Source organism: Tursiops truncatus, chromosome 1, assembly GCF_011762595.2.
Source record: "Tursiops truncatus isolate mTurTru1 chromosome 1, mTurTru1.mat.Y, whole genome shotgun sequence".
Taxonomy (NCBI): Eukaryota; Metazoa; Chordata; class Mammalia; order Artiodactyla; family Delphinidae; genus Tursiops; species Tursiops truncatus.
Window position 1 is genome coordinate 4,794,760 of NC_047034.1, and position 26,883 is coordinate 4,821,642.

The 26,883-nt window shown below is 37.3% G+C and overlaps 1 protein-coding gene across 4 annotated transcripts in view; it reads left to right on the top strand.

Moving 5' to 3' along the window:
• DENND1B (DENN domain containing 1B) overlaps positions 1-26,883 on the top strand; it is a 259,192-nt gene that overhangs the window by 192,371 nt on the left and 39,938 nt on the right. For all 4 annotated transcript variants that reach the window (XM_019920439.3, XM_019920441.3, XM_019920442.3 and 1 more), the window contains 4 exons: positions 13,723-13,813; positions 20,359-20,399; positions 21,118-21,186; positions 26,241-26,297. In XM_019920439.3, the coding sequence (XP_019775998.1) occupies positions 13,723-13,813; positions 20,359-20,399; positions 21,118-21,186; positions 26,241-26,297 (258 nt within the window). The remainder of the gene's footprint in view (positions 1-13,722; positions 13,814-20,358; positions 20,400-21,117; positions 21,187-26,240; positions 26,298-26,883) is intronic.

A 26,883-nucleotide genomic window follows, 5' to 3' on the forward strand; every position in this document is an offset into this window, starting at 1 on the left:
GCAAAAGGAATACACAAGGAGAGAGAGCTTATTAGGACAAGGGATACATTTTTTCAGCATCCTTTGTTAACGAGTTTCAAGTAGTATCCTAAACAGCGTTTGTCTAAATGTGGGCTCAAACCACCTGCAGATTTAGCTAGAAAGTCTATTAAAGATGCATCTTCTTGAGTCTCACCTTCAAAAATTTTGGATTTAGGAGGCTTGGATTAAAACCCAGAAATTTATATTATTAATGAAATACCATAAGAATAGGCACACTAAAATTTTAGGAACACTCATCTAAGTATTCTTTATTCATTCTCTCATTCAACAGTATAATTTGAGTGTCTACTGTCTACTAGAAAGTGTTCTGGGTGCTGGGATACTTTGGAGAACAAAGCAGAAAAGAATTTCTGACGTTGTGAATTCTGTGTTTCTAGTGGGAGGGAGACCAACAATAAGTTAACTAAATTATGTAGAATGTTCAGAGATGATAAGGACTGTGGAAAAGTAAATAGAACAAGAAGGGGGACCACCAGGGGTTGGGGTGAGATTGCAACTTAAAGTAGCATAGTCGGTGTAGATTTCATGGAGAATGTGGCATTTGGGCACCATCCTGTAGGGTGGTCACAGGGGGAAGCAGAAGGAAGATTTAGATGCTGTGCTGTAATCTGTGTGAGAGGAGAGGGCAGTTTGGAACTGGTCTGTGGAAGATGAGAGAACTGGTCAGACTGTGGATCTGTTCTGAATATAGTCAGTGGATGTTCTGAAAGATTTAACGTGCAGTGTGAGAGAAAGGAGTCAGGGATGATTCCATGATTTCTCATCCAAGAAACTGGCAGGATGTATTCGCATTTTATCGAAATGGGCAAGATTGTGGGCAGGAGAAATTTTGGTGGGCAGAATAAGAGCTCAGTTTTGGACATGTTAAGTCTGAGGTGTCTTCTAGACATCCAAGTAAGATATTTATTAGGCAAGTGGATAGATGAGGCGGAGGCAAAAATTAGACCTGAGATATACATTTGGGAGTCATCAGCGTATAGATAGTAGTTCAAGTCATTAGACTGGAGACCAAGTGAGACGACCAAAGGAGTGAGTATAAATAGGAATGACCAGAGGTCCAGGGACCAGGAAATAGCAGAGGGCAATGACCAAGGACGCCGAGAAGGAGTGAGTAACTCTGGAGGTAGGAGAGAATTCAGGCTAGTGAGTACCTTTGGGACCAAGTAGAGAAAGGACACCATAGTGGAGGGACCAACTGTGTCAGATGCTTGTGACAGGTTGATTAAAGGAAGAACTTGGACTTGAGCACTGGATTTAGTAACATGGAGATAGGATGACCTCAGCAGGAGCAGCTTTACCGGAGAGGTGAGGGAGACCTTGTGATTGGGGTGCAGGCGGGGAGGGCCTGGAGACAACAGTACTGGCTGCACTTCTGAGTTTTACCCTAAAGAGGAGCATCGAAGTGGACAAGGCCAGAGAAGACATGGGGTCAGGAGGAGAAGGCACGTGTTCGTGGGCTGTAGGGCAGACCTGGCAGAGATGGGTCTACTCAGGAGATAGGAGGAGGAAGCATTAGAGGAGCTGGTCCCTGCGGAGCAGACACCCCGTGACAGCAGGAAGGAGTGGGGCCGTGAGCCAGGAGCTGTGGCAGAATTTCTCTTTCAGTTGCTTTAGGTTTCTTTTTTTTTTTTTTTTTCCCAGTGAGATTAGGAGGCAAGGTCATGGGCTGAGAGAGGAAGGGGAGGTGGTTGGACCTTTAAGGGGAGAGAAGACCTGAAGTAGATGGAGAGTGAGCGGGCTGGAGAAAAAAGGAGGTGGTTCAGCATCGTTCAGAGCACCGTTGAGACTGCAGATTGTGAATTAAGGTGAGAACAGGCATCACTGCTGCTTGATTTTTCTCTTAACCCCTGGACCTCGGGACAGGCCTGCTGGGTGCATCCACACCTGCTGTGCCTTGTTGATGCCCGTGGTTCCCCTCTCCCGGGTCCTCTTCTCCCCCGGACCAAGGGCTCACTGCCTCATTGCCCTCCAGCCTTGGCTCAGGTGTCGTCCTCATGGTGATGTCTGCCCTGGACCACACTGTTGACAGCTGAAAGCTCCTTGCCCCACACTCCCCGAGCTCCCTTGTTCAGGTGTTTTATTTTCCAACACTCATTCCCTTCTAACACATTACATAATTTATTACACTTCTTATTTCATGCTATCTGTTCTGTCCCCCCATCCCCAAACGCTAGATGTTTAAATATTATGAAGGCTTGAATTTTTGTCTGTTTCATTCATTTCTGTTTTCTTAGGCATCTAGAAAAGTGCCTGGCATATAGTAAACATTCAATTAAATGTTTATTGAATGAACAGATTAATGAATTTTTTTTTGTCTGGTGGTCATGAAGCTCAAAAGACTTAATTCTGTTGCAGATTATTTTGTGTCTGTTGATATATCCTGGAAGGGCTGTTGTTGTCCCACTAAGTTATTAGTTCTGATGATAAATTGCACTGAGTGGGCTTTATACAATACCCTTCAAAGTGTTTTTCTGTTCCTTATACCATGGTGATCTAATTTAGTATACTACAGTCATACGATTACCTAATTCTTGAAATGGAATAAAAATAACTATTTCTGTTCCTTCACATACTTAATTCTCTTGGTTTAGCTTTAAGCTGACCTAGCTTTTCCCCACTTGTAATAGCAGTTTGTGTTTATATATAGCTACTAACTGAATGCTTAGCATTTAGCAGATGTCTGTAAGTATCTGTTGACTAATTTATTGTAGCACTTCAGTGTAGTTTTCACTAACCTGTCAAGGTGTACTGAGCCTGTTTAAGAAGAAATATTTAAATTAGACTACTTTTTTTTTTTAGCCCAAGCCCAAAGCATTATATAGAAAGGAAAATTTAAAGATCCATAAGAAATTAATATATTTTAAAAGTAATTTTTTTGCAGTATTTAAATTTTCCTTTAAATTTCTAAAGATTTCTAATTCGTTAAAAAATGTCTTTTTCTCTAGCTCTGAAGACTTTAATAGTTATCTTTGTGCCCAAGAAGGGTTTCTAATATGAGGTAACTTTTTGAGACTTGGTCATTTCTCCCAGGTGGAGAAGGGGTGTGGGCATGTGGATTTGCATGTTGTGTGGCTCCAGTGCACCTGCTGCTTTTCTTCAGGGACAAGACTGTCATGTTGGCACTAAAAACAGTGCTCCCCCTCCCCCCTCCCCAGCTTGGTAGAGAAGTGCTCCCCTGGCCCCCTCTCCCCACAACAATCTTTTTATGAGCTCTTAATTAAAAAATCAAATATTTCTTCTAAAATGATATAAGAATCTTGAAATTTAATTATTGTTGTCCTCAGAGTTTTGATGGATCAATTGCAATTAAATATTTATAGGACATATTCCTAGACCACTGAAGTCATTGGAACACGGATTAATAGCATAACTTGTTTTGGATTTTTGGACTAAATGCCAGAAACTCGCTGAATGGTGAAGAATCAAAGAACTATGAAAAACATACACTTTGTCTCTCAGAGGAAAGATACATTCCCTCTGGCCTACTGGCCATCTATTCACGTTTAACTTGTGAATCTGATCAGAACATACTTTTTATATTTTTTGTAAAGATGCTTGCCGTCAAGTCTGTTCTTTATGTTTTATTACATTTGTAAAACATTCATTTTATATTTAATTACATGTTAAAAGCTGAAGTGGAGATGTTCATTTCCATTTAACAGTAGTGCTTACTGAAGGGCATTTACAACAACAGATAATTTCTTTAGATTGACTCAGTTTCCTATTAAGATGGTTGTTTGAAGATAAAAACTCTTTGGAAAACCTTAGTGATGTCAATATCAAAAAAAAAAGAGTCAGCAGGAAGCAGTTTCACTGCTTAATTACATTTATCTTGTAACCTGTTACACCACTTTAAGAGCACATTGTAAGGATTAGCAAAATCCAGAATCTTGCAACTGTTAATGACTTAGAGGGGATGATGTTATTGATCTTGAGAACTAAATTTATTCTTATTAAATAAATTTTGTCTATTTATAGTTTATAAGTAAATTATGGAATCTATACTATGGAATTATGTCTATGAATGTTTTTGAGATTTCCAGTTATGTTGTGTGATTATTTAGCATGTTTAGTTCCAGGTTTTAATTTTTACTTTTGGAATAAAAAGCAAAATACTAAGATTTATGTAAAAAGCATTAACTTAAAGCATACTCATAAATTCTTTTAAAAATCTACTTGCACCTAATTTTAACTTAGATACATGTTTACTAAGTGATGTGGGTAAGTACTAGTCAAGCGACAGGTTACAGTACATTATATAGACATTGATTTTCCAACAGGTAATACGTTTTAGTTCAAAATTATATCTATACAACTGTAGCTACTGTTTTCCCTTACTATGAAATGCTCCAGAGTTACTAGAGTGGTGTGATCATGAACCAATCTCACTTGGAAAAAATAAAAGCCGTTATTGACTCAAAAATACAAAAAGGAATTTAGAGAACTGGTAGGTTCAGCATTCCTCTCCATTTATACCACTTCTCAGTTATTCCTGGGTGTCTGCATTGGTATGTGTGTGTATGTAATGTGTGTGTGTGTGTGCACGCGTGTGTGTGTGCACACAAAATTAATCTTTTAGGAACAGACATTTTCATTAAGTATGTATGTTGATAAGTGTCAGTCACTGACAGGATTGTTTGCAAAGTCAGTGATAACATGGGGCATTTTACCAAGTGATGAATTTCTCTTAGCTCAAATCACTAGTTTAGTAACACAGAGTAGTTACTCATCCTCAAAAACGCATCATCAGTAAATAGTTTGGGGATTTATCTCTTTTTAGACTTGAACTGTTCCACTCAAACTAAAATGAATGGATTATTTCCAGTAAACACAAAAATGAAAACCTTTTAAAAAGTCTTGTAGTCTTAATCTTTTAAGGCAAATTAAGTCCTTTAAAAGGATGTCTTAGTTTGTTCCATTTGTCAGTAATGTATTATTTTAAATTTAACATTTTGCTTCACCTTATTTTTTCCAAATCCGTCACCTTAGATCACTTTAGTTTGATTTATCATACTGTGCTGAAAGTGTGTGCAAGTCAAATTCTGCAAGCATTTTAAACTATATTATTTTCACATTAACCATTTATTGTATGTAGCAAAGGTGCCCAAGGTTGGAAGTTACTATCTTTTATCTCCAGATGAAATGAATAATTCCACAACTTATAGTTCTTTAACTTTAAAACCATGAAAAGTGTATACCCTTTAGTATTGTTTCAGTGTATTCAGTCCCTCGTAAACATTCATTTCCAACTATGTGTTAGGCGTTCTGCCAGGTGTTAAAGCTGCCTACCTGAGGGGCCGTGATCCCCCGCTCAGGAACTCAGGGGTTGACAGAGAAGGAAAGGGCGGTGACAGTAGGGAAAGTGAACTTGATTATTTAACATTTATTCTGTGTCTACAATATAGGCACTTCACGTTATTTTAGTTAACTCTTACAAAACCCCATAAGGTATTTATGTATTATTTTTCCCATTTTATACAAGGGGAAACAGAGTCCCAGAGATGGCAAGTTGCCTGAGATCATAAAGCTAATAAGTGGCAGGGTGTGAGGGAGGGCTTTCAGACTCCAAACTCCACGTTCATTTTCATTTGTTCTATCAGAACCTTCTCCGTGCCAAGCATAACGTGGCTGTAAAAATGGATAATCTACGGCTCCTGCCCTCAGTTCTAATTTTTATGAGAACAACTCATACTCTAACAAAAAAGCTAGGACCGGATCCTTTTTCTTTTTCTTTTTTTTAGTTTTTAACATCTTTATTGAAGTATAATTGCTTTACAATGTTGTGTTAGTTTCTTCTGTATAACAAAGTGAATCAGCTATACATATACATATATCGCCATATCCCCTCCCTCTTGCGTCTCCCTCCAACCCTACCTTCCCACCTCTCTAGGGGGTCACAAAGCCCAAGCTGATCTCCCTGTGCTATGCGGCTGCTTCCCACTAGCTAGCTGTTTTACATTTGGTAGTGTATGTATGTCAATGCCACTCTCTCACTTCGTCCCAGCTATCCCTTCTCCCTCCCTGTGTCCTCAAGTCCATTCTCTGTGTCTGCGACTTTATTCCTGTCCTGCCCATAGGTTCATCAGAAGCACTTTTTTTTTTAGATGCCATATATATGTGTTAGCATACAGTATTTGTCTTTCTCTTTCTGACTTACTTCACTCTGTATGACAGACTTGAGGTCCATCCACCTCACTACAAATAACTCAAGTTCGTTTCTTTTTATGGCTGAGGAATATTCCATTGTATATATGTGCCACATCTTCTTTATCCATTCACCTGTCGATGGACACTTAGGTTGCTTCCATGTCCTGGCTTTTGTCAACAGAGCTGTAATGAACATTGTGGTACATGACTCTTTTTTTTTTTTTTCTGGTACGCGGGCCTCTCACTGTTTTGGCCTCTCCTGTTGCAGAGCACAGGCTCCGGACGCGCAAGTTCAGCGGCCACGGCTCTCGGGCCCAGCCGCTCCGCGGCATGTGGGATCTTCCCGGACCGGGGCACGAACCCGTGTCCCCTGCAACGGCAGGCGGACTCTCAACCACTGCGCCACCAGGGAAGCCCCACATGACTCTTTTTGAATTATGGTTTTCTCAGGGTATATGCCCAGTAGTGGGATTGCTGAGTCATGTGGTAGTTCTATTTGTAGTTTTTTAAGGAACCTCCATACTCTTCTCCATAGTGGCTGTATCAATTTACATTCCCACCAACAGTGCAAGACGGTTCCCTTCTCTCCACAGCCTCTCCAGCGTTTATTGTTTGTAGATTTTTTGATGATGGCCATTCTGACTGGTGTGAGGTGATACCTCATTGTAGTTTTGATTTGCATTTCTCCAGTGATTACTTATGTTGAGTATCCTTTCATATGTTTCTTGGCCATGTGTATATCTTATTTGGAGAAATGTCTATTCATGTCTTCTGCTCATTTTTGGATTGGGTTGTTTGATTTTTGATATTGAGCTGCATGTATATTTTAAAGATTAGTCCTTTGTCAGTTGCTTCATTTGCAAATATTTTCTCCCATTCTGAGGGTTGTCTTTTCATCTTGTTTATGGTTTCCTTTGCTCTGCAAAAGTTTTTAAGTTTCATTAGGTCCCATTTGTTTATTTTTGTTTTTATTTCCATTTCTCTAGGAGGTGGGTCAACAAGGATCCTGCTGTGATTTATGTCATGGAGTGTTCTGCCTATGTTTTCCTCTAAGAGTTCTATAGTGTCTGGCCTTAATTTACGTCTTTAATTTGTTTTGAGTTTATTTTTGTGTACGGTGTTAGGAAGTGTTCTAATTTCATTCTTTTTCATGTAGCTGTTCAGTTTTCCCAGCACCACTTATTGAAGAGGCTGTCTTTTCTCCATTATATATTCTTGCCTCCTTTATCAAAGATAAGGTTACCATAGGTGTGTGGGTTTATCTCTGGGTTTTCTTTCCTGTTCGATTGATCTATATTTCTGTTTTTGTGCCAGTACCATACTGTCTTGATTACTGTAGCTTTGTAGTATAGTCTGAAGTCAGGGAGCCTGATTCCTCCAGCTACGTTGTTCTTTTTCAAGATTGCTCTGGCTATTCGAGATCTTTTGTGTTTTCATACAAATTGTGAAATTTTTTGTTCTAGTTCTGTGACAAATGCCATTGGTAGTTTGATAGGGATTGCATTGAATCTGTAGATTGCTATGGATAATATAGTTACATTCACAGTGTTGATTCTTCCAGTCCAAGAACATGGTATGTCTCTCCAACTGTCTGTATCATCTTTAATTTCTTTCATCAGTGTCTTATAATTTTCTGCATACAAGTCTTTTGTCTTCTTAGGAAGGTTTATCCCTAGGTATTTTATTCTTTTTGTGGCAATGGTAAATGGGAGTATTTCCTTAATTTCTCTTTAGGATTTTTCATCTTTAGTGTATAGCAATATGAAGATTTCTGTGCATTAATTTTGTATCCTGCTACTTTACCAAATTCATTGATTAGCTGTAGTGTAGTTTTCTGGTAGCATCTTTAGGATTCTCTGTGTATATTATAATGTCATCTTCAAACAGTGACAGCTTTACTTCTTTTCCGATTTGGATTCCTTTTATTTCTTTTTCTTCTCTAATTGCTTTGGGTAAAAATTCCAAAACTGTGTTGAATAATACTGGTGAGAGTGGGCAACCTTGTCTATTTCCTGATCTTAGAGGAAATGGTTTCAGTTTTTCACCATTAGGAATGATGTTGGCTCTGGGTTTGTCGTATATGGCCTTTATTATGTTGAGGTAAGTTCTCTCTATGCCTACTTTCTGGAGAATTTTTATCATAATGGGTGTTCAATTTTGATGAAAGCTGTTTCTGCATCTTTTGAGATGATCATATGGTTTTTATCCTTCATTTTGTTAACATTGTGTATCACATTGATTGATTTGCATATACTGAAGAATCCTTGCATTCCTGGGATAAATCCCACTTGATCATGGTGTACGATCCTTTTGATGTGCTGTTGAATTCTGTTTGCTAGTATTTTGTTGAGGATTTTTGTGTCTGTTCATCAGTGATGTTGGCCTGTAGTTTTCCTTTTTTGTGACATCTTTGTCTGGTTGTGGTATCAGGGTGATGGTGGCCTCGTAGAATGAGTTTGGGAATGTCCCTCCCTCTGCTATATTTTGGAAGAGTTTGAGAAGGATAGGTCTTAGCTCTTCTGTAAATGTTTGATGGAATTCGCCAGTGAAGCCATCTGGTCCTGGGCTTTTGTTTGTTGGAAGATTTTTAATCACAGTTTCAATTTCAGTGCTTGTGATTGGTCTGTTTATATTTTCTATTTTTTCCTGTTTCAGTCTCGGAAGATTGTGCTATTCTAAGAATTTGTCCATTTCTTCCAGGTTGTCCATTTTATTGGCATATAGTTGCTTGTAGTAATCTCTCATGATCCTTCTTTGTATTTCTGCAGTGTCAGTTGTTACTTCTCCTTTTTCATTTCTGATTCTGTTGATTTGAGTCTTCTCCCTTTTTTCTTGATGAGTCTTACCAATGGTTTATCAATTTTTTTTATCTTCTCAAAGAACCAGCTTTTCGTTTTATTGATCTTTGCTATCGTTTCCTTCATTTCTTTTTCATTTATTTCTGATCGGATCTTTATGATTTCTTTTCTTCTGCTAACTTGGGGTTTTTTTTGTTCTTTCTCTAATTGCTTTAGATGTAAGGTTAGGTTGTTTATTGAGCTTTTTCTTATTTCTTGAGGTAGGATTGTATTGCTATGAACTTCCCTCTTAGGACTGCTTTTGCTGCATCCCATAGGTTTTGGGTCATTGTGTTTTCATTGTCATTTGTTTCTAGGTATTTTTTGATTTCCTCTTGATTTCTTCAGTGATCTCTTGGTTATTTAGTAGCATATAGTTTAGCCTCCATGTGTTTGTGTTTTTTAGTTTTTTTCCTGTAATTGATGTCTAGTCTCATAGCATTGTGGTCGGAAAAGATGCTTGATACAATTTCAATTTTCTTAAATTTACCAAGGCTTGATTTGTGACCCAAGATATGATCTATCCTGGAGAATGTTCCATGAGCACTTGAGAAGAAAGTTTATTCTGTTGTTTTTGGATGGAGTGTCCTATAAATATCAATTAAGTCCATCTTGCTTAATGTGTTATTTCCGAATTTATTTTCATTTTGAATGATCTGTCCATTGGTGAAAGTGGGGTGTTAAAGTGCCCTACTATGATTGCGTTACTGTCAATTTCCCCTTTTATGGCTGTTAGCATTTGCCTTATGCATTGAGGTGCTCCTGTGTTGGGTGCATAAATATTTACAATTGTTATATCTTCTTCTTGGATTGATCCCTTGATCATTATGTAGTGTCCTTCTTTGTCTCTTGTGATAGTCTTTATTTTAAAGTCTATTTTGTCTGATACGAGAATTGCTACTCCAGCTTTTTTTTGATTTCCTTTTACATGGAATATCTTTTTCCATCCCTCACTTTCAGTCTGTATGTGTCCCTAGGTCTCAAGTGTGTCTCTTGTAGAGAGCATATATATGGATCTTGTTTTTGTATCCATTTGGCCAGTCCATGTCTTTTGTTTGGAGCATTTAATCCATTTACATTTAAGGTAATTATCGATATGTATGTTCCTATTACCATTTTCTTAATTATTTTGGGTTCGTTATTGTAGGTCTTTTCCTTCTCTTGTGTTTCTTGTGTAGAGAAGTTCCTTTAGCATTTGTTTTAAAGCTGGTTTGGTAGTGCTGAATTCTCTTAGCTTTAGCTTGTCTGTAAAGTTTTTAATTTCTCCATGGAACCTGAATGAGACCCTTGCTGGGTAGAGTAATCTTGGTTGTAGTTTTTTCTCTTTCATCACTTTAAATATGTCCTGCCAGTCCCTTCTGGCCTGCAGAGTTTCTGCTGAAAGATCAGCTGTTAACTTTATGGGGATTCCCTTGTATGTTATTTGTTGCTTTTTCCCTTGCTGCTTTTAATATTTTTTCTTTGTATTTAATTTTTCATAGTTTGATTAATGTGTCTTGGCCTGTTTCTCCTTGGATTTATCCTGTATGGGACTCTCTGTGCTTCCTGGACTTGATTAACTATTTCCTTTCCCATGTTAGGGAAGTTTTCAATTATAATCTCTCCAAATATTTTCTCAGACCCTTTCTTTTCCTCTTCTTCTTCTGGGACCCATATAATTTGAATGTTGGTGCATTTAATGTTGTCCCAGAGGTCTCTGAGACTGTCCTCAATTCTTTTTTCTTTTTTCTTTATTCTGCTCTGCAGTAGTTATTTCCCCTATTTTATCTTCCAGGTCACTTATCTATTCTTCTGCCTCAGTTATTCTGCTATTGATTCCTTTTAGAGAAATTTTAATTTCATTTATCGTGTTGTTCTTCATTGTTTGTTTGCTCTTTAGTTTTTCTAGGTCCTTGTTAAACATTTATTGTATTTTCTCCATTCTGTTTCCAAGATTTTGGATCATCTTTACTATCATTACTCTGAATTCTTTTTCAGGTAGGCTGCCTATTTCCTCTGCATTTGTTTGGCCTGGTGGGTTTTTATCTTGCCCCTTCATCTGCTGTGTATTTCTCTGTCTTCTCATTTTGTTTAACTTACTGTGTTTGGGGTCTCCTTTTCACAGGCTGCAGGTTTGTAGTTCCCATTGTTTTTGATGTCTGCCCCCAGTGGGTGAGGTTGGTTCAGTGGCTTGTGTAGGCTTCCTGGTGAAGGGGACAGGTGCCTGTGGTCTGGTGAGTGGGGCTGGATCTTGTCTCTCTAGTGGGCGGGGCCACATCTGGTGGTGTGTTTGGGAGTGTCTGTGAACTCAGTATGCTTTTAGGCAGCCTCTCTGCTAATGGGTAGGGTTGTGTTCCTGTCTTGCTAGTTGTTTGGCATCAGGTGTCCAGCCCTGTAGCTTGCTGGGTCTTAGCATTGAGATGGAGATCTCTGGGAGAGGTCTCACCGATTGATATTCTGTGAGTCCAGGAGGTCTCTGGTGGTCCAGTGTCCTGATCTTGGCTCTCCCACCTCAGAGGCTCAGGCCTGATACCAGGCAGGAGCACCTAGACCCTGTCAGCCACACGGCTTAGAAGAAAAGGGAGAAAAAAGAAAGAAAGAAAGAAAGGGAGGGAGGGAGGGAGGAAGGAAAATAAAATTATTAACATAAACAATAATAATTTTTTAAAAAGGAAGACAGCAACCAAACCAATAAATAAATCTACCAGTGATAACAAGCACTAAAAACTAAACTAAGATAAACATAAATATCAGAAACAAGTCAGTTGCAGACAGCAAACCCCAAGTCTACAGTTGCTCTCAAAGTCCACCTCCTCAATTTGGGATGATTCGCTGTCTATTCATGTATTCCACAAATGCAGGTACATCAAGTTGATTGTGGAGCTTTAATCCGCTGCTTCTGAGGCTGCTGGGAGAGATTTCCCTTTCTCTTCTTTGTTCGCACAGCTCCCGGGGCTCAACTTTGGATATGGCCCCGACTCTGCGTGTAGGTCACCCTCAGGCATCTTTAGGGAGGTCTGAGGTCTTCTGCCAGCGTTCAGTAGGCGTTCTGTAGGAGTTGTTCCACATGTAGATGTATTTCTGATGTATTTGTGGGGAGGAAGGTGATCTCCATGTTTTACTTTTCCGCCATCTTGAAGGTCCCCCCAGGACCGTATCCTTTTAGAGTATGTCTGTTTAAACCCATTTTACCACATTTTTTGTTAAAACCATTCTATGGTAATAAGGTAGTTAAACCACATTTTGAATGGGAATCTCTTGATTCCTTTGCCATTCTTCATTAATTTGGGTCTGTAGGACATTTCTGTCTCAGAATCTTACAACTGACGTGACTTCCTGCCGTTCCTGGCCTTCACCTTGCTGCCTGAGAACAGCACTGCCCTCACCACTCCCCTTAGTTGCTTTGTCCGCTAACCATTTAACCAGAACACTAGGGCAGACTGTGAGAATTTTAAAAAAATTCTTATTTTAACTAATATAAGCTACCTTATTTTAACTAAACTTTAAATTTCTAGGGTGAAAAAATTGTCGCCAGGATTAATTAATTCCAGAATGAAAATGAGCATTTTATGTTAATCCCCAGATCTTCATGTCTGCTCCTCAAGCATCATTTAAGTCTTTCTTGTGTTATCCTTTGCCTCTCATGCAGTGGAGCCTTAAAGATACTTCACCGTCCTTATGAGTGGAGAAACCTCAAAACATTTATAATAGTTTTCATAATGTAAGTGATACAAGTGTCAGATGCCACAGATTAACAATATAAAACTAACCAAGTGCCAGTAGTACGTGTGCATGTAAAATATATCACTGGTTTATGCCTGGGATTGGTCAGCAAAATAATCACCTAAGGATATTTTTCAAAACCCCAAGATTCTGCTATGCTGTGTTTGTAGTAATAGGACAGAGATGGGGCAAAGCAGGTGGTTGGACGAGATACGCTCCAGGTACTGTGTTTTGAAAAGGATCTCCAGGTGCTCTTGGTAGCGTCTATTTCCCACCCCAATCTCTTCTTTCAGAGTGCTGAAAAATACTGCTGAAAACAACCTCATGCAAGTCAAGTCAGCATGTGTTTACCTGAACGATATTCATGTTCGTAACCGTAGTTCTGATCATTCAGTCAATACACATGCCAGGAATTGTGAAAGTTCTGTTTATTTTGTTGTCAAGTGGTTAGAATTATCTGGTGCTCTGTTGTGCTTTAGAAGGTAACAGTTTAGATGAGTGTTTTATTTTACTGGATGAAGTTAATATTAACCTCAAAAATAGTAACGTCTGACATTTCTTGAATGCTTACTGTGTCAGAAGCTGTGCTAATAAGTCTGTGTTAATTTAATTTAATGTTTGCAGCAATACCATGAGGCAGATACTGAGAAAACTGAGGCCTGGGGGGAGGACACAGCCTCATGGGCCAAGGCTCGCCTGGCAGCAGCCTCATGCAGACCCTCACAGAGGCTGTGACCTTCACCACCACACTGTTTTGTTTCTTGTTAATGAAGTTAGTCTGTGCTGTACATTTCTCATTTAACTAATAAGCTGCTATTTGCGGAGTACCTGCTATTTCAGTGGTTTGAGAATTTTCTTGTCATGTATCTGTATGTGTGTACAGACATATGTGTGTAATTTATATGAGTGTCTGCTATTAATATTTTTGTTGTAAGTAAAAATTAAATATTTGAAGTAAATGAAAATTAACATATTTGACACTTTTTAATTTCAGTTTATCGATGGTCGACTGGCAAAACTAAATGCAGGAAAGGGTTTCTCTGATGTATTTGAAGAAGAGATCACTTCAGGTGGCTTTTGTGGAGGTAAAGACTAGTTCCAGTGAGATTATCCATTTTCTGAATAACAATTATCTTGATATTTGCACTTGTGTCTCATATAATCTACTTCATAAACAACTATTTTCTCCTAAATATCTAATATCTTAGATACATTTTTTCATCTTATAAGAACTATAGTATTAAGTTACTTTGCCTGGTATGTTATTCAAGGCTGAAGGCGGTCTCATGAGTTGGTAGTGGTTTGCTTGGATAGTCTCTTAATATTACTGGAGATGAATATCATAGAAATGCAATTAGTTTGTATTTTCCAGCCTCCTGACTCGTTTTCTCCACTAGAAAACTACTAGTGATATCTACTACTAAGATTAAAGAACTGAGATTGTTGTTGGTATAGTAGATTTTAATGTAGTCCAGAAAGAAAGGTTTGAACACCACAGCTGCTTCTGTAGTAAGAGTGTCATTGTAGAAGTCTACTTTTTTTGCTCTGCAGACCCTGCAGCGTTAGGAACAGACTTTTCAGTTTACTGTCCCATGTTCTTACACTTGTCACTGTAATAAGTGCTCACTTAAAGCAGTGGAAGGAGGCGTCTTATTTTGTATGTGTGACACACAGGTGATACCCCATTTTTATTTAATGTAATTAATGTAATATAATTGAGCAGTTACATTGTTTGAAATGTAAGTAATTCAGACAGTGTTACAGTACTTAGGAAATTAATGACTTAGGGACTGGTACTCTGTACATAATGTTCCAGTCTGTAGTCCTGATTCTGGCAGAGAATTTTGCTGGAGACCTTGAAATGTCCTCTTCATTCTTTCAGCCAGTATTTGCTGAGTGTTTCCAGTGTACCAGGTGCTGTTCTAGATTTGGGATGGGCTAAACAAATAATCCCTGGTGTCACTTTCACCTGGTGTGATAGTAGTTTTTCCACTTATATGTAGGTTTAATTTAGGGGAAAAAAAAACCTTTAGTCTGTGTGTGAATAAATAGTTGCTAGCATTGAGAAATAAAATGTGAAAAGACAAAGAGTAATAAGTCCTCATCTACAAACTTCCCCAAATTTAATTTTAATCTTGAATAAGATTTACTTTTGCACCACAGAAGTATAAAAACCATTGAGGTCATTTGTTCATTATAAGAGGTACAGATGAACTGAGCAGTAACGGACCTTCCTCTGATGTAAGCATAGCATTTCACTGAAAGCTTTCAGCTTTGAGAAAAACTTAGTTTCCTCGACTCAGCAAGTGAGCTGAATGTGGAATCGTTCAGCTCCTCGCTCTCCTCAGCTTATGGATAAAAATGTAGCTTCAATGGAACTTATGTGTTAAAATAAGGCTTTTTTACTTTTCAACTCAGACAAGCAAAATATTGTCAGCTCGTGGACGGATTGCTTGAGGCGCCTACTCAGCATTTACATACTTGCCGTCTCATTATCGCTATGACCCGTGGGGCTAGTATCTTATATGGGATTGAGGATGACATCGTGTGACAGTAATGGGGTGGAACTATGATCCTTTTGTGTAGTGAAATTCTGTAGTCTTCACCATTGGTCCACAGACCCTCTGTAACAGAGTAGAGGGTAGGTGGCTTTTCTGGTGGGAGGAGGGTCACCAGATTTTTTCTCGGAAGGCCCTGCTGTTTAAAAAAGAACAGAAGCATATTTATCACCAGGTAGCATCTGATTTAGAGACTGCTGCATTTTCAGTACAACTTAATGCCAACCACTTTGTTGTTCCTTCTTAAAATGAAAAAGGTTTTGAACTCTTATTTTACTTTAAGGAGCCAATACTGATCCAAAAGGAAAGCATCATTTAACAAGTATTCATTTCAGTAGGTACAGCAAGAAAGTACATTAGAAAATGATGCCTGGCTGTCAGGTGTTATTCTTTTAATTATCATATTTTGGGTTATTATCTTAGAGATACATAGAGATTCTTCTTAGAAGAAAATAAAGCAAAATCATTAGAATTTGAAATAAAAAGACTAATAATCTTTTAAAAATTAGCATTGTTCTTACTAATGAGATATATATGTATGTATAGTTCCAAAACTAGTTCCTAGAAGTCTGCTGCAAACATGTGTCATCTAGACCACATTTGTGAGAGAGACTACGTCTGAGATACCGAACTGGGGTTCAGAAAGTAAACTGTTATAATTTCTCATTTCTCTCATAGTTACAGTAAAAATTATGATAAATGTTCATACTTATTGAATGTTAGTATGTGGTAGAAGCTCTCGTAAGAGCTCTCCAAGCATTATCTCACTTAACCCTCACAGCACCCTGTGAGGGACTTTGAGTAGGTTTTTTGTTTTTGTTTTTTTTTGGTGTAGCCTTATTTTTATGAGGGTACCCACCTCGATAATTTGCCCAAGGTCACACGTGACGGCCTGGCTTCAGAGCTCCTGCTTTAATAACTGTGATCTATTGCCTTCTTATGATAAGAGATCTTCTCAATTAGAAGACCTTCAGTAAACAAGAGCAGTACTCAAGCCTTCTCTGCTCTGATGGATAAAAGCAAAATTCCTGTCTCTTTTGAATATCCTTTGAAGATTTTTTAATATATAAAACCTTCAGAAAGATCACTGTAGGAGAAATCAACATTCACTGAAGCTAAAGAAAAAATCATATGTTCCTTTAAGCAAAAATAGGAAATTTTAGACAAGCATCTCATTTCTCCTCTTTCTATTCCATTACAGTGGCAGTTTATGTACTATTTTTGTTGCTAATATGCATGGTTATGATAAAATGAATATGAGTATAGTGGAGCTGTGTAATTGCTGTGGCTGTTGTGCAGCACATCACATGTAGAACATCTCGATTCACATTGGGTCTAGAACTGTGGTTAACAGCTGCGAATGGGTGTGGATTTTCCAAAACGCTTCTCTGTCCTGTGAATCCCTGTGGTCAGAACTGTTAAGGAAATCCATGTTACCCCTGATCCCTTTCATGGGAGACTTGTAGAACATTCAACCTTATCTTAAGAGGAAAGTAAAAAGAATATCAGAAAATGTGTAGAGGGAAGAATATCATAGAGGTTAAAAGGTCATCAAAGAGACCACAAATAGGATAAAGGATGCAATTAGATAAACACAAATATTGGTCTGTGAAAAAGCAACTGAGGAATATTGAGTAGTTAAGATCATGTTTTTTTTCCCCCATAATTTTTAAAAATTGAGTTACAATGTTATATCAGTTTCAGGTATATAACATAGTGATTCGGTATTTTTCTAGATTATGCTCCATTTAAAGTTATTATTAGATATTGGCTGTATATTATACTGTGCTGTACATTACATCATAGTATTTTTATTTTACAGTGTACCTAGTAGTTTGTACCTCTATTTTTTTTCATTTAAAATAAGACTAGTTATTAAAAATCCACATCCAGTTTTCTGAACTTTAAAAAGGAGACACATTTTCAGATTGATTTTATATAGAAGTGTGTGGTTACTCTCCATTATTAGCATTGGTTTCTTCATTAGTTTCCCAGCATAATCTGATCAGTCTTGTATTTATTTAATCCTATTTCTTTTTTTACTGACTGGTTACCAAAGAAATTGAAGGGGTGGTAGGTAAGTAATCATTAGTTTTAGTGACATTTTTCTGGCCTCACTGAACAATTTAGAACAATTTACATTTTTTGATAAGTGACTGCAGGTTACTGGAATTTAAGCAAATATATTTGAAGAGAAAGTCTTTGCACAAGTGAGAAAGATATTTTGTCCTTGAATGCGAGAAAATCACTTGTTTGATTAAGAAGTACAATGTTGAGAATTTCCTCCGTAATGCTTATTATTTCCATAATCCAGTTACTTTAAAAGAAAGACTGAGGGTTGTTGGGTTTTTTTTTTTTTTGGCATTTAGATTTATTTTTTGAGAAGAAAAACAGCCTTTTTTAAAAAACACACATTATCAGAGAATAATGTGCTTGTCTCATAAATTTTGTGGAAATAGGAGCTTTCAGACTTAAAAGCACTAGAGTTGAAAGAGACAATTAGCCTTTAAAAATTTTTTTACCGGGAATCTACCTAAATTGTACTACATGTTTTCCTATTAAGCTGTTACTTAGGGACTTCCTGTTTGTCCCTATACCACATGATTCCACATTATTATTACGGGTGGTTCTGACTATCAGCTGTTTCTCCTCTAGGTATCAGTTTTGAGCAGCCCCCTTTCCTTTCTAGTATAATCGCTTTGAAGTCATTCAGAGAAAATCTCTATATAACTTAACTCTTCTCATATTTTATTTATCCTTCCATCTTAAAAGTTGAAGGACTAATGAACCAAGAATTAAAATACCTAGATTCTTATTCTTTCTCGGTTGCAATCTTTGTGAACTTGGGCAGGTAATCACATCAGAACCTCAGTTTCCTCATTTGGCAAGTTATTTGTCAGAATAACTAAGTTGATGGTGTGCTGTCACATGCTACACGTTGCAGCAGCCAGGTTACAGACCTAGTCCCAGTGGCGTGGTTCACAAGGGCGGAGTGGCCTGACCCACAGACTCACCGGACTGCAAAGCCCACTTCCTTCCCATCCAACTGCTCTGCCTGTGGCACCACCTGCTTGGCCTATTTTACAGTAGGAAGATGCAACTCAAGTAACATAACGCAGACAGAAACATTTTGCAACCTGTAAAGAGCTGAATACGTATGAGCTATTTTTATTCCTCACAACTTTCTCCAAGAGCTGACCTTTCTGTAACTGCTCTGGAGTTTTATGATAGTTACTTTCTTTGTGATTCAGAGGTTTAAAAAATATGTTTTCTGGAATGACAAGTGTTCCAGAATGCTAAATAGTTATATCATATAGTAGTTGGTGTTTCTCTTTCCACTTTCTAACTTCATTTTGGGGAATGAATTGAAACACTTTCCAGAATACTATGAATAATAACCAAGTTTTAAATATGTGATTTCCACACAACCATTTTTAGTAGAGAAGTAAAAAGTATATGAACTGATGAGGCTTTTTAATAGAGAAGTAAAAGTATATGAATAATCGGGATAAAGACATACTGTTTATTTTCTGTTAATAAAATCTCCTTGAGAAATAAATTAATAGAATAACTTGTATTTTTTCATCATCTTACAAGGGAAATAAAAATTTAAAAATTTTGGTCAGGCTGTATACTATCTGAAACTCATGCCCTTTAAGCGATGCATAGGCTATTTTAGGTAGATACATTTTGTTGTAGTCATTTCATAAGATTAGAAAAATATTGTTTTCCTCGTATTTCTTCTTCCAGAAAAGGTACAGTGTAGTGCTGAGTAATAAGAGATGTTCTTCAGAATAGGGGTTGTTTCTTGATATTTCTTTGAAATTAGGGAGAGATTTTTAAGTATAGGAGTGAATCCAGAGCTGGAAATTTTTTCCCTGATGTTGATTAGGGATGCAAAGGTAACAGCTAGAAAGAAGTTCTTGGGCTAAGGATCATTCTGCCTCTGTGTTATAACAGCAAGGTGATGCATTTGTTAAAAAGCCACAGCTACACACAGGAGGAGAACACAATCTACTTTAGGGATCCTTTGTACTGGGTAGTCAGTCTCTGAGTAACCTTTGTTTTTTTTCTTGTGGGAGTATTTAAGCATTTAAACAACCAGGAAGGTAGATGAAATCTAACTAAAGTCAGCTGATATAAAACAGTACTTTAGTTGTGTTGCTTTCTTTTTTTTTTTTGCCTTCTTATATCATCTTATTGATTAAATTAATTATCATATTTGGAGCCAAATACATGATTACTGGTTTTACTAGGACTGGTTGTGTCAGCATTTGAACTTTCTGATAACCATGAGGAGATACTACCATATTTCCTGGGGTAGTACCTTTCAGATTTGGGTTTACAACTAGAGAATATTTTCAGAACATTACTGCAGGTTAATTGCATCAAAGTAAAATTTGCTATCAATTAATACTAATGTCTAACAACTATAGAGGAATCTTTTTGGTCCTCAAGGATCTTTGCATTTCTAAATTTCCTTCTAGTTTTTTCCTTTCCTTATACACTTTTTTAAAAAATTTTTAACATCTTTATTGGAGTATAATTGCTTTACAATGGTGTGTTAGTTTCTGCTTTATAACAAAGTGAATCAGTTATACATATACATATGTTCCCATATCTCTTCCCTCTTGCGTCTCCCTCCCTCCCACTCCTTATACACTTTAAATATTGTTTTAAATGAACCTAATTGTATAAAACAGCCAAACTTTTACAAAACAGCATAGACATAAATATTAAAAAATCAGTTTAAAAGATGTAGGAATTTTGGATTTCGAAAGAGAGGTTATTTTTTCCCTCTGAAAGTAGTGTTAAAATGAAAGAAGATAGAATAACTTAACATGTTATCTTCATATATGAGTAAAGAAAAAGTAGTCTTAAAAGTGCTAGTTACTATTTTCCTAAGAATTAGAGCATTTATTAGTTCTTATGGTGAATTGCTTCTTTTACAATATTGCAGATAAATAAAATTTGCCTACTAAAATCCTGGAAATGCTATTTCTTGATGAATATTGGTTTATGGATTTATTTTTGATCAGATATTCCTGACATCTTATTTTTATATATTTCAGGGAACTCGAGGTCATATCAGCAATGGGTGCATACAGTCAAGGTAATAATAAGCCGTCACAGTTTCTTTCTTTTTCTTTCACTCTAACATATATGGGAAAATGTTCAGTTCAGGTATACTGTTTATGTTTATGCTGTTTATTGGCAATATTCGAAATGTTTCTATGTTTTCTTACACTTTAAATATTTTTATTTTATGCTTATGGTTTGTTGCTACTTATAAAGAAAATTTTAAAATAGAAAGCTTTTGTCTTTCCGTTTTCAAAATAAATGGCTTGATCTGGAAAGCAAGATTTTACTGTCACCTTATAATATATTCCAGAAGAAGGAGTTAGGCAGAGTGGTAGGATTTGATGGGGGTTTTATTATTTCTGGTAATGTGCTTTTGTTAATATGATTATTTAAAATATAAAACTCTCTGTCACAGATTGAGACCTTACTACAAAACAGAGAAACAGATGATTGTCTTTCTTTTTTATTAAACTTTAAATATATACTGGTCATATTGCCCAAGTCTGCCTAAACTGCAAAGACGAAGGGATTTTATTATGCCAGTTAAAAGAACAGAGTAGAATGTTTACATTTTGTGTGAAATTACTATAGCGTATATAAAAGCTTGAAAACATCCAACATGAAATAATTTTGTAGGTCTTTCTTTAAGCTGTGAGTAAAGCTCTTTTTCTATACTATTAATAATGCTTTGTTTTCAGGACAATCTGGCCAAAAATTTTTAGGACTGTGTTTCTGTTTTTCCTTTGCAGAAAGGAGGTGCACTACTCAACACAGCAATGACCAAAGCAACCCCCGCTGTGCGAACAGCATATAAATTTGTAAGTTCCCTTTGGTGTTTTAAAAGTTCTACTGGTAAAATTTTATAACATTTTCCTAGATGATAAACATGTAAATCCAAAATCTTTTCTATTCTCCTTTAAATAAGCTTTTTAAAAAATTTAGAGTTAATATCGACTGAAGCAAACTCAGTTATTAAAATTGTATCATTGTCCAGACAGGATATTTCCTCTGTATAATCTAAAAACGGCTCTTCATTTTATTTCAAAGCTATCAGCAAAATTGTGCCCTCAAATCGAAACAGTCCATGATGAAGAGCCATTTTTAAAGATTTGATTCTTTCATTTAACAACATATTTTAAATTCTCATTGTGCACTTGAGGCTTAAGTAGAAAAACATTTTTAAAAATATGGCAAGTTCTCTTCCCTCAAAGATACTTTGACTCTCCAAAATTAGAGTTCTTCAGTGATACCCCATGGCTTGTAGTAAAATAATAATGATGATACCAGTAGCAACCACGATAAGTAAATAATTAACAACCTAAAAATCTCTTTGCTGTGATAACTGAGACCCTCCAGGAGCCGGCCCCTCCTGCGTCCCGTCTCATCTCCCCAAACCCCTAGCCTTGGTGTTTCCAGACCCTGAGCTCTGCTCATTTCGTGAATGCAGGGCACTCTCTTCTGCCTCTTCATTCTTCACAGGCCGTTCCTGCTGCTTTTGGGACATCCTTTTCTTGGCTTCTATCCACCTACTAAATTCATCCTATAGACGTAGTTTAGACATTAGTTCCCCTCAAAAAAAAAAGTCCCAGCGCCACACAAAAAGCATTTATATAGCTCTTCTGTGCTTCCACAGGACCTGTGGACAGACCTCTGCTTCAACACTTGTGTCTGTGCACCTGGTATCTATACAGGAGACCTGTAGGAGCTGGTGGGTTGGCACTCAGCAAGGCTTTCTTTGAAAATTCAATAGGTCATATATATAGTCTGTATTTCTAAAAATATTCTGGGCATTAGTTTTGATTTTATAAGAATTTATCTTCACATGCTTTCTCAGTAATGAATCGATGTGATTGAATTAATGATAGAATAATATGTTTTGATAACTTTAGAACTTACACTCTTTCCCTGACTTACAGTTTTGATATATAGGTAGCCACCATTTCTGTTTAAAAAAATCTGTTTCAAAGGTTATGTTTTATAGTAGCGAGGCTAATCTACAGAGTGGATTCAAAGATACGGAACCAAATCTCTGAACTATCTGAAGCCTTATCAGGAAGTAAAAGTAAGAAGAGGTGACGTTTTGTCTTAGAAGTGTCAGCCTCTGCCTTTGTTCAAAGCCTTGCTAGGAAAGCTCTCTGAGTAGATCGCCTTCTCACTCTAATTAATACTGGTGGTTTGATCTATATACAGTTTTTGAAGAGATGTTAATTTTTCACAATGAAATAGCACATAGCTGCCATGTAAAAAAAATCGAACTAATGTTGAGCCTCGTTTTCCACATTTAAGATTCTAAAAAGGTGTCACAGTCAAGTACCCTTCATTTTGATTCCTGAGAGAATGCTCAACATTTTCCTTCAGGCTTGGAGAGGTTAGATTTTAGTTTTGCTAAATACGTGTTCTTCTCCTTAATTTCACTCATATCTTCCATAAAAGCACAGAGATAGAGCAAACATGTTCAAAACCCCATTTGTCATTTAAATTTGTATCCTTCTAACCAGTATTTTATTTTGAACCCTGCTCAGCAGAACAGTAAAATATTTCAAAAATTTAAAATTCTGCTCTTTGGAAGATTATTCCCTAAATTAATTTCAGGCGAATTAGAGTATTTAGAATATACTTAATCACTTTTAACATTTGTCTTGTGATCAGGTTGAACATGAATCAAGAGGTTTGGGGCAAGTAGATAAGTCAATCTGTGACCTTCATGGCTGTACCGAAAACTCTTCTTTCTAGACTGCTCATATTCTGAAATATGAGCTCTGAAATTCCTCCTTTGACCACAGATTGCTATGAACAAAATTCCCAATTTCTCTTGTATGGTATAACAGGATTTATTTACCTTGAAGTTCTGTAGATAATACATTTTTAAAAACCCTGGGAACCATGTTTTTAACTGTTTTATTCATTCAGCAAATCACTGTCATGATCTAGGCTTTGTACTGGTTATTGGAGCAGGGCAGGCACTGTGAGTAAGAGAGGGGCTGTCCCTGCTTTTATATTTGTATTGCTGTGTGACTCTCGGCGCTTTGGACGCACTACAGAGGTACCGAATATGTATTCATTGAAGGAAATAATGATTTTGTCCTAGACTTAGAACATTTTTCTATCTTTTGTTTTTCCACGCTAATAAGGAGCCATAAAGAAAACTCGAGTGGACATACCTATCTTCTTACACATCTAAAAGTAACAGCAAAGTGAATACATATTTGATTTGGCTAAAAGATTTTCTGAGTCAACTTTCTTGTTAGGTCTTTGCATTCTAAATTACTAGCCAAAGCCATATTTGCTGGGTGCTTTTCTGCAGAGAATACTTGTTTGTTGATAAGTTTCCACTTGATAAATTGAAAAGGATAGAGAGATCCCGTATCCCACCTTCCAGAGGGTCTGAAAGAGGTCAGTGAGGGGGAGGTGGACAGCAGGCGTGTGAGTGAATCAGCACAAGGATGGCTGACCATGACGGACACCTCACTCAGCTCTGTGCATTAGAAGCATCTGAACGATGAGTGTGACTCAGGTGGGTTTTGAAAGAATAGAGGATATTTAGGCAAACTAGAATATAGTCCAAATGTGAGTAAAGATAGGTACAAATTTGAGGAGATTAGAACAGGAACATTTTTGAGGGGGGTGATTATGCATTTTTACCTAACGGGAATGTAGGCATTAATATAGGACCCTTGAAATAGATTCAGTGGCTTTACCACTAAAATAATGCATGCAGAAATGCTCTATTGATTCTAAAGAACCATGGAAATATAATTTAGTGTTATGTGGCTTTTTAGATAATCTTTTGCCTCATTTACAATAACGAAATCTTTGTTTTGGTTTTGCCTCATTTACAATAACGAAATAACAGTTTAGTTCAGTTCAGAACATTTCTTGAGCAGTTACTGTCTGCCAGATGCTTGCTGAGTACTTCGGATATTAACAGGCCCCTCTTCCCCTCCGTGAACTTGGGAAGACCCTTCCTGGAAGTAACTTGGCTTCATCCGCATGACCTGAATCTGTAGAATAAGACTCACAGTGCCATTTCTTTCGTGAGGCTTAGATTCGGTGGATGTATTTTAAAAACCTTAGTTTCTCCTTCTTCTTGGGAAGAAGTTGGACTTGGACCTGGATTTGAATCTAGGCTGTGGAGGCTTATACCCTCTGAGTCACTTTCCTTATTTGTAAAGTGTAATAATCATAGTACTAACTCCACAGCGTTGTGATGATTAAATGAGGTAAAGCATGCTCGGTACCCAGCGCACAAACGCCGAGGAAACGCAAAATAAATGTGAATTTCTTTTCACTTCTTCTGTGGGTGGGAATTTCCAGTGGGAATTGAGCTTTTCTGAAAGCCCCCCGTGGTCTTCAGTTCACTCACGCGGCACGGGAACCACAGCGGGACCTCACGGCCTCGGATGCTGGAGCCAGGTTCCCCTGGAACATGAACAGAGCCTTTAAATTGTTAAATGACTTGTAATTTTTTCCAGGAAAACTGTATATGACATAGACACAACAAGACTCGTGTCTGCCTATAAAAGCACTTTGTAAAGTTGCCTGAGTTTCTTCTTTTTTTTACATCTTTATTGGAGTATAATTGCTTTGCAATGGTGTGTTAGTTTCTGCTTTATAACAGAGTGAATCAGCTATATATATATACATAGGTTGCCATATCTCTTCCCTCTTGCGTCTCCCTCCCTCCCACCCTCCCTATCCCACCCCTCTAGGTGGTCACAAAGCACCGAGCTGATCTCCCTGTGCTATGCGGCTGCTTCCCACCAGCTATCTATTTTACGCTTGGTAGTAAATACGCCTCTCTCTCACTTTGTCCCAGCTTCCCCTTCCTCCTCCCCGTATCCTCAAGTCCATTCTCTAGTAGGTCTGTCTTTATTCCTGTCTTACTCCTAGGTTCTTCATGACATTTTTTTTTCTTAGATTCCATATATATGTGTTAGCATACGGTATTTGTCTTTCTCTTTCTGACTTACTTCACTCTGTATGACAGACTCTAGGTCCATCCACCTCACTACAAATAACTCAATTTCATTTCTTTTTATGGCTGAGTAATATTCCATTGTATATATATGCCACATCTTCTTTATCCATTCATCCGATGATGGACACTTAGATTGCCAACAAACACCTGAAAGAATGCTCAACATTATTAATCATTAGAGAAATGTAAATCAAAACTACAATGAGGTATCATCTCACACCGGTCAGAATGGCCATCATCCAAAAATCTAGAAACAATAAATGCTGGAGAGGGTGTGGAGAAAAGGGAATACTCTTGCACTGCTGGTGGGAATGTGAATTGGTACAGCCACTATGGAGAACAGTATGGAGGTTCCTTAAAAAACTACAAATAGAACTACCATATGACCCAGCAATCCCACTACTGGGCATATACCCTGAGAAAAACACAGTTCAAAAAGAGTCATGTACCAAAATGTTCATTGCAGCTCTATTTACAATAGCCTGGAGATGGAAACAGCCTGAGTTTCTTAAAGTCCAGACATTTGCCCAGATAACCTGCTGCTCTGATGTGCTCTCTCTTTTCCTTGCCCATTTGTCAAAGTTTCAGATTATGGCTGGGCGGTAGTCATCTTGCGGCCTCTTGTGTTTTTTAATAGTTTAGGAGGCGGAATAGGCTAACTGCTAGCCTTTGTATGATTCCTATGCAAACAGAGACTAATCGTGCTTTCACTACCTCATTTAGGTGTAATAGTGTGTGGTATGTGTCCCTGAAAATAGAGCTTTAGATTATAATTTCTTCTTTCTCTATATAATATGAAGACTTAGTAATGTTCGTTAAATGGGATCTCATGTACTTATTCCTTAAGTGTAATAGAAGCACGCTGAGCCAGACACTGGTGTTATCATTTCCTAGGCAAAGAATCATGCAAAGCAGGGAATAAAGGAAGTGAAGAGTAAGCTGAGACACAAGGTACGTCCTGTGCTGCTTTTCATTCTACCTTGATTCTTGCGTTAGTTTGAAGCTTATGCCTTACAAATCACACGAGATTTATGTTTCTAATGACTTTTGAAATATGCTTAGCCCTTTGTTCAAGAATGTATTTTTCATAACAAGCCCTCTGGCAACTATCTGCCATTCTCTATGCACCCCCTGAATAATCTCTTTATTGTCTGCGTATTTTATCACAGAGCGACCAAGATCTTCAAAGGTGCTTTAACAGGATGTATGTTTTCATAAAGTTGATTGCCTTGATATCACAATTGAAATTCTTGCTTCAAGCTGAGAATTTTTTTTTTTTTTAAAAGATGATCTTTGGTGCAGAATTAAGGCAGGAATGCCATCGTTTGGCTTTATAGGATCTTTCCAACAGTAGCTACTTTAAATTGAAGAATGTTCTTAATTTACAAAGGTGTATTTGAATCTGTGAATATTGCATATGTGTGAATAGTTACGTTTATGTATATGTGTGTTTGATTTGATTATATATAATATCTTGGCAGATTTTATCAGTTGTTGTGTTTTGAATTTCTGCCTCTGGAGGGAAGAGACTACTTAA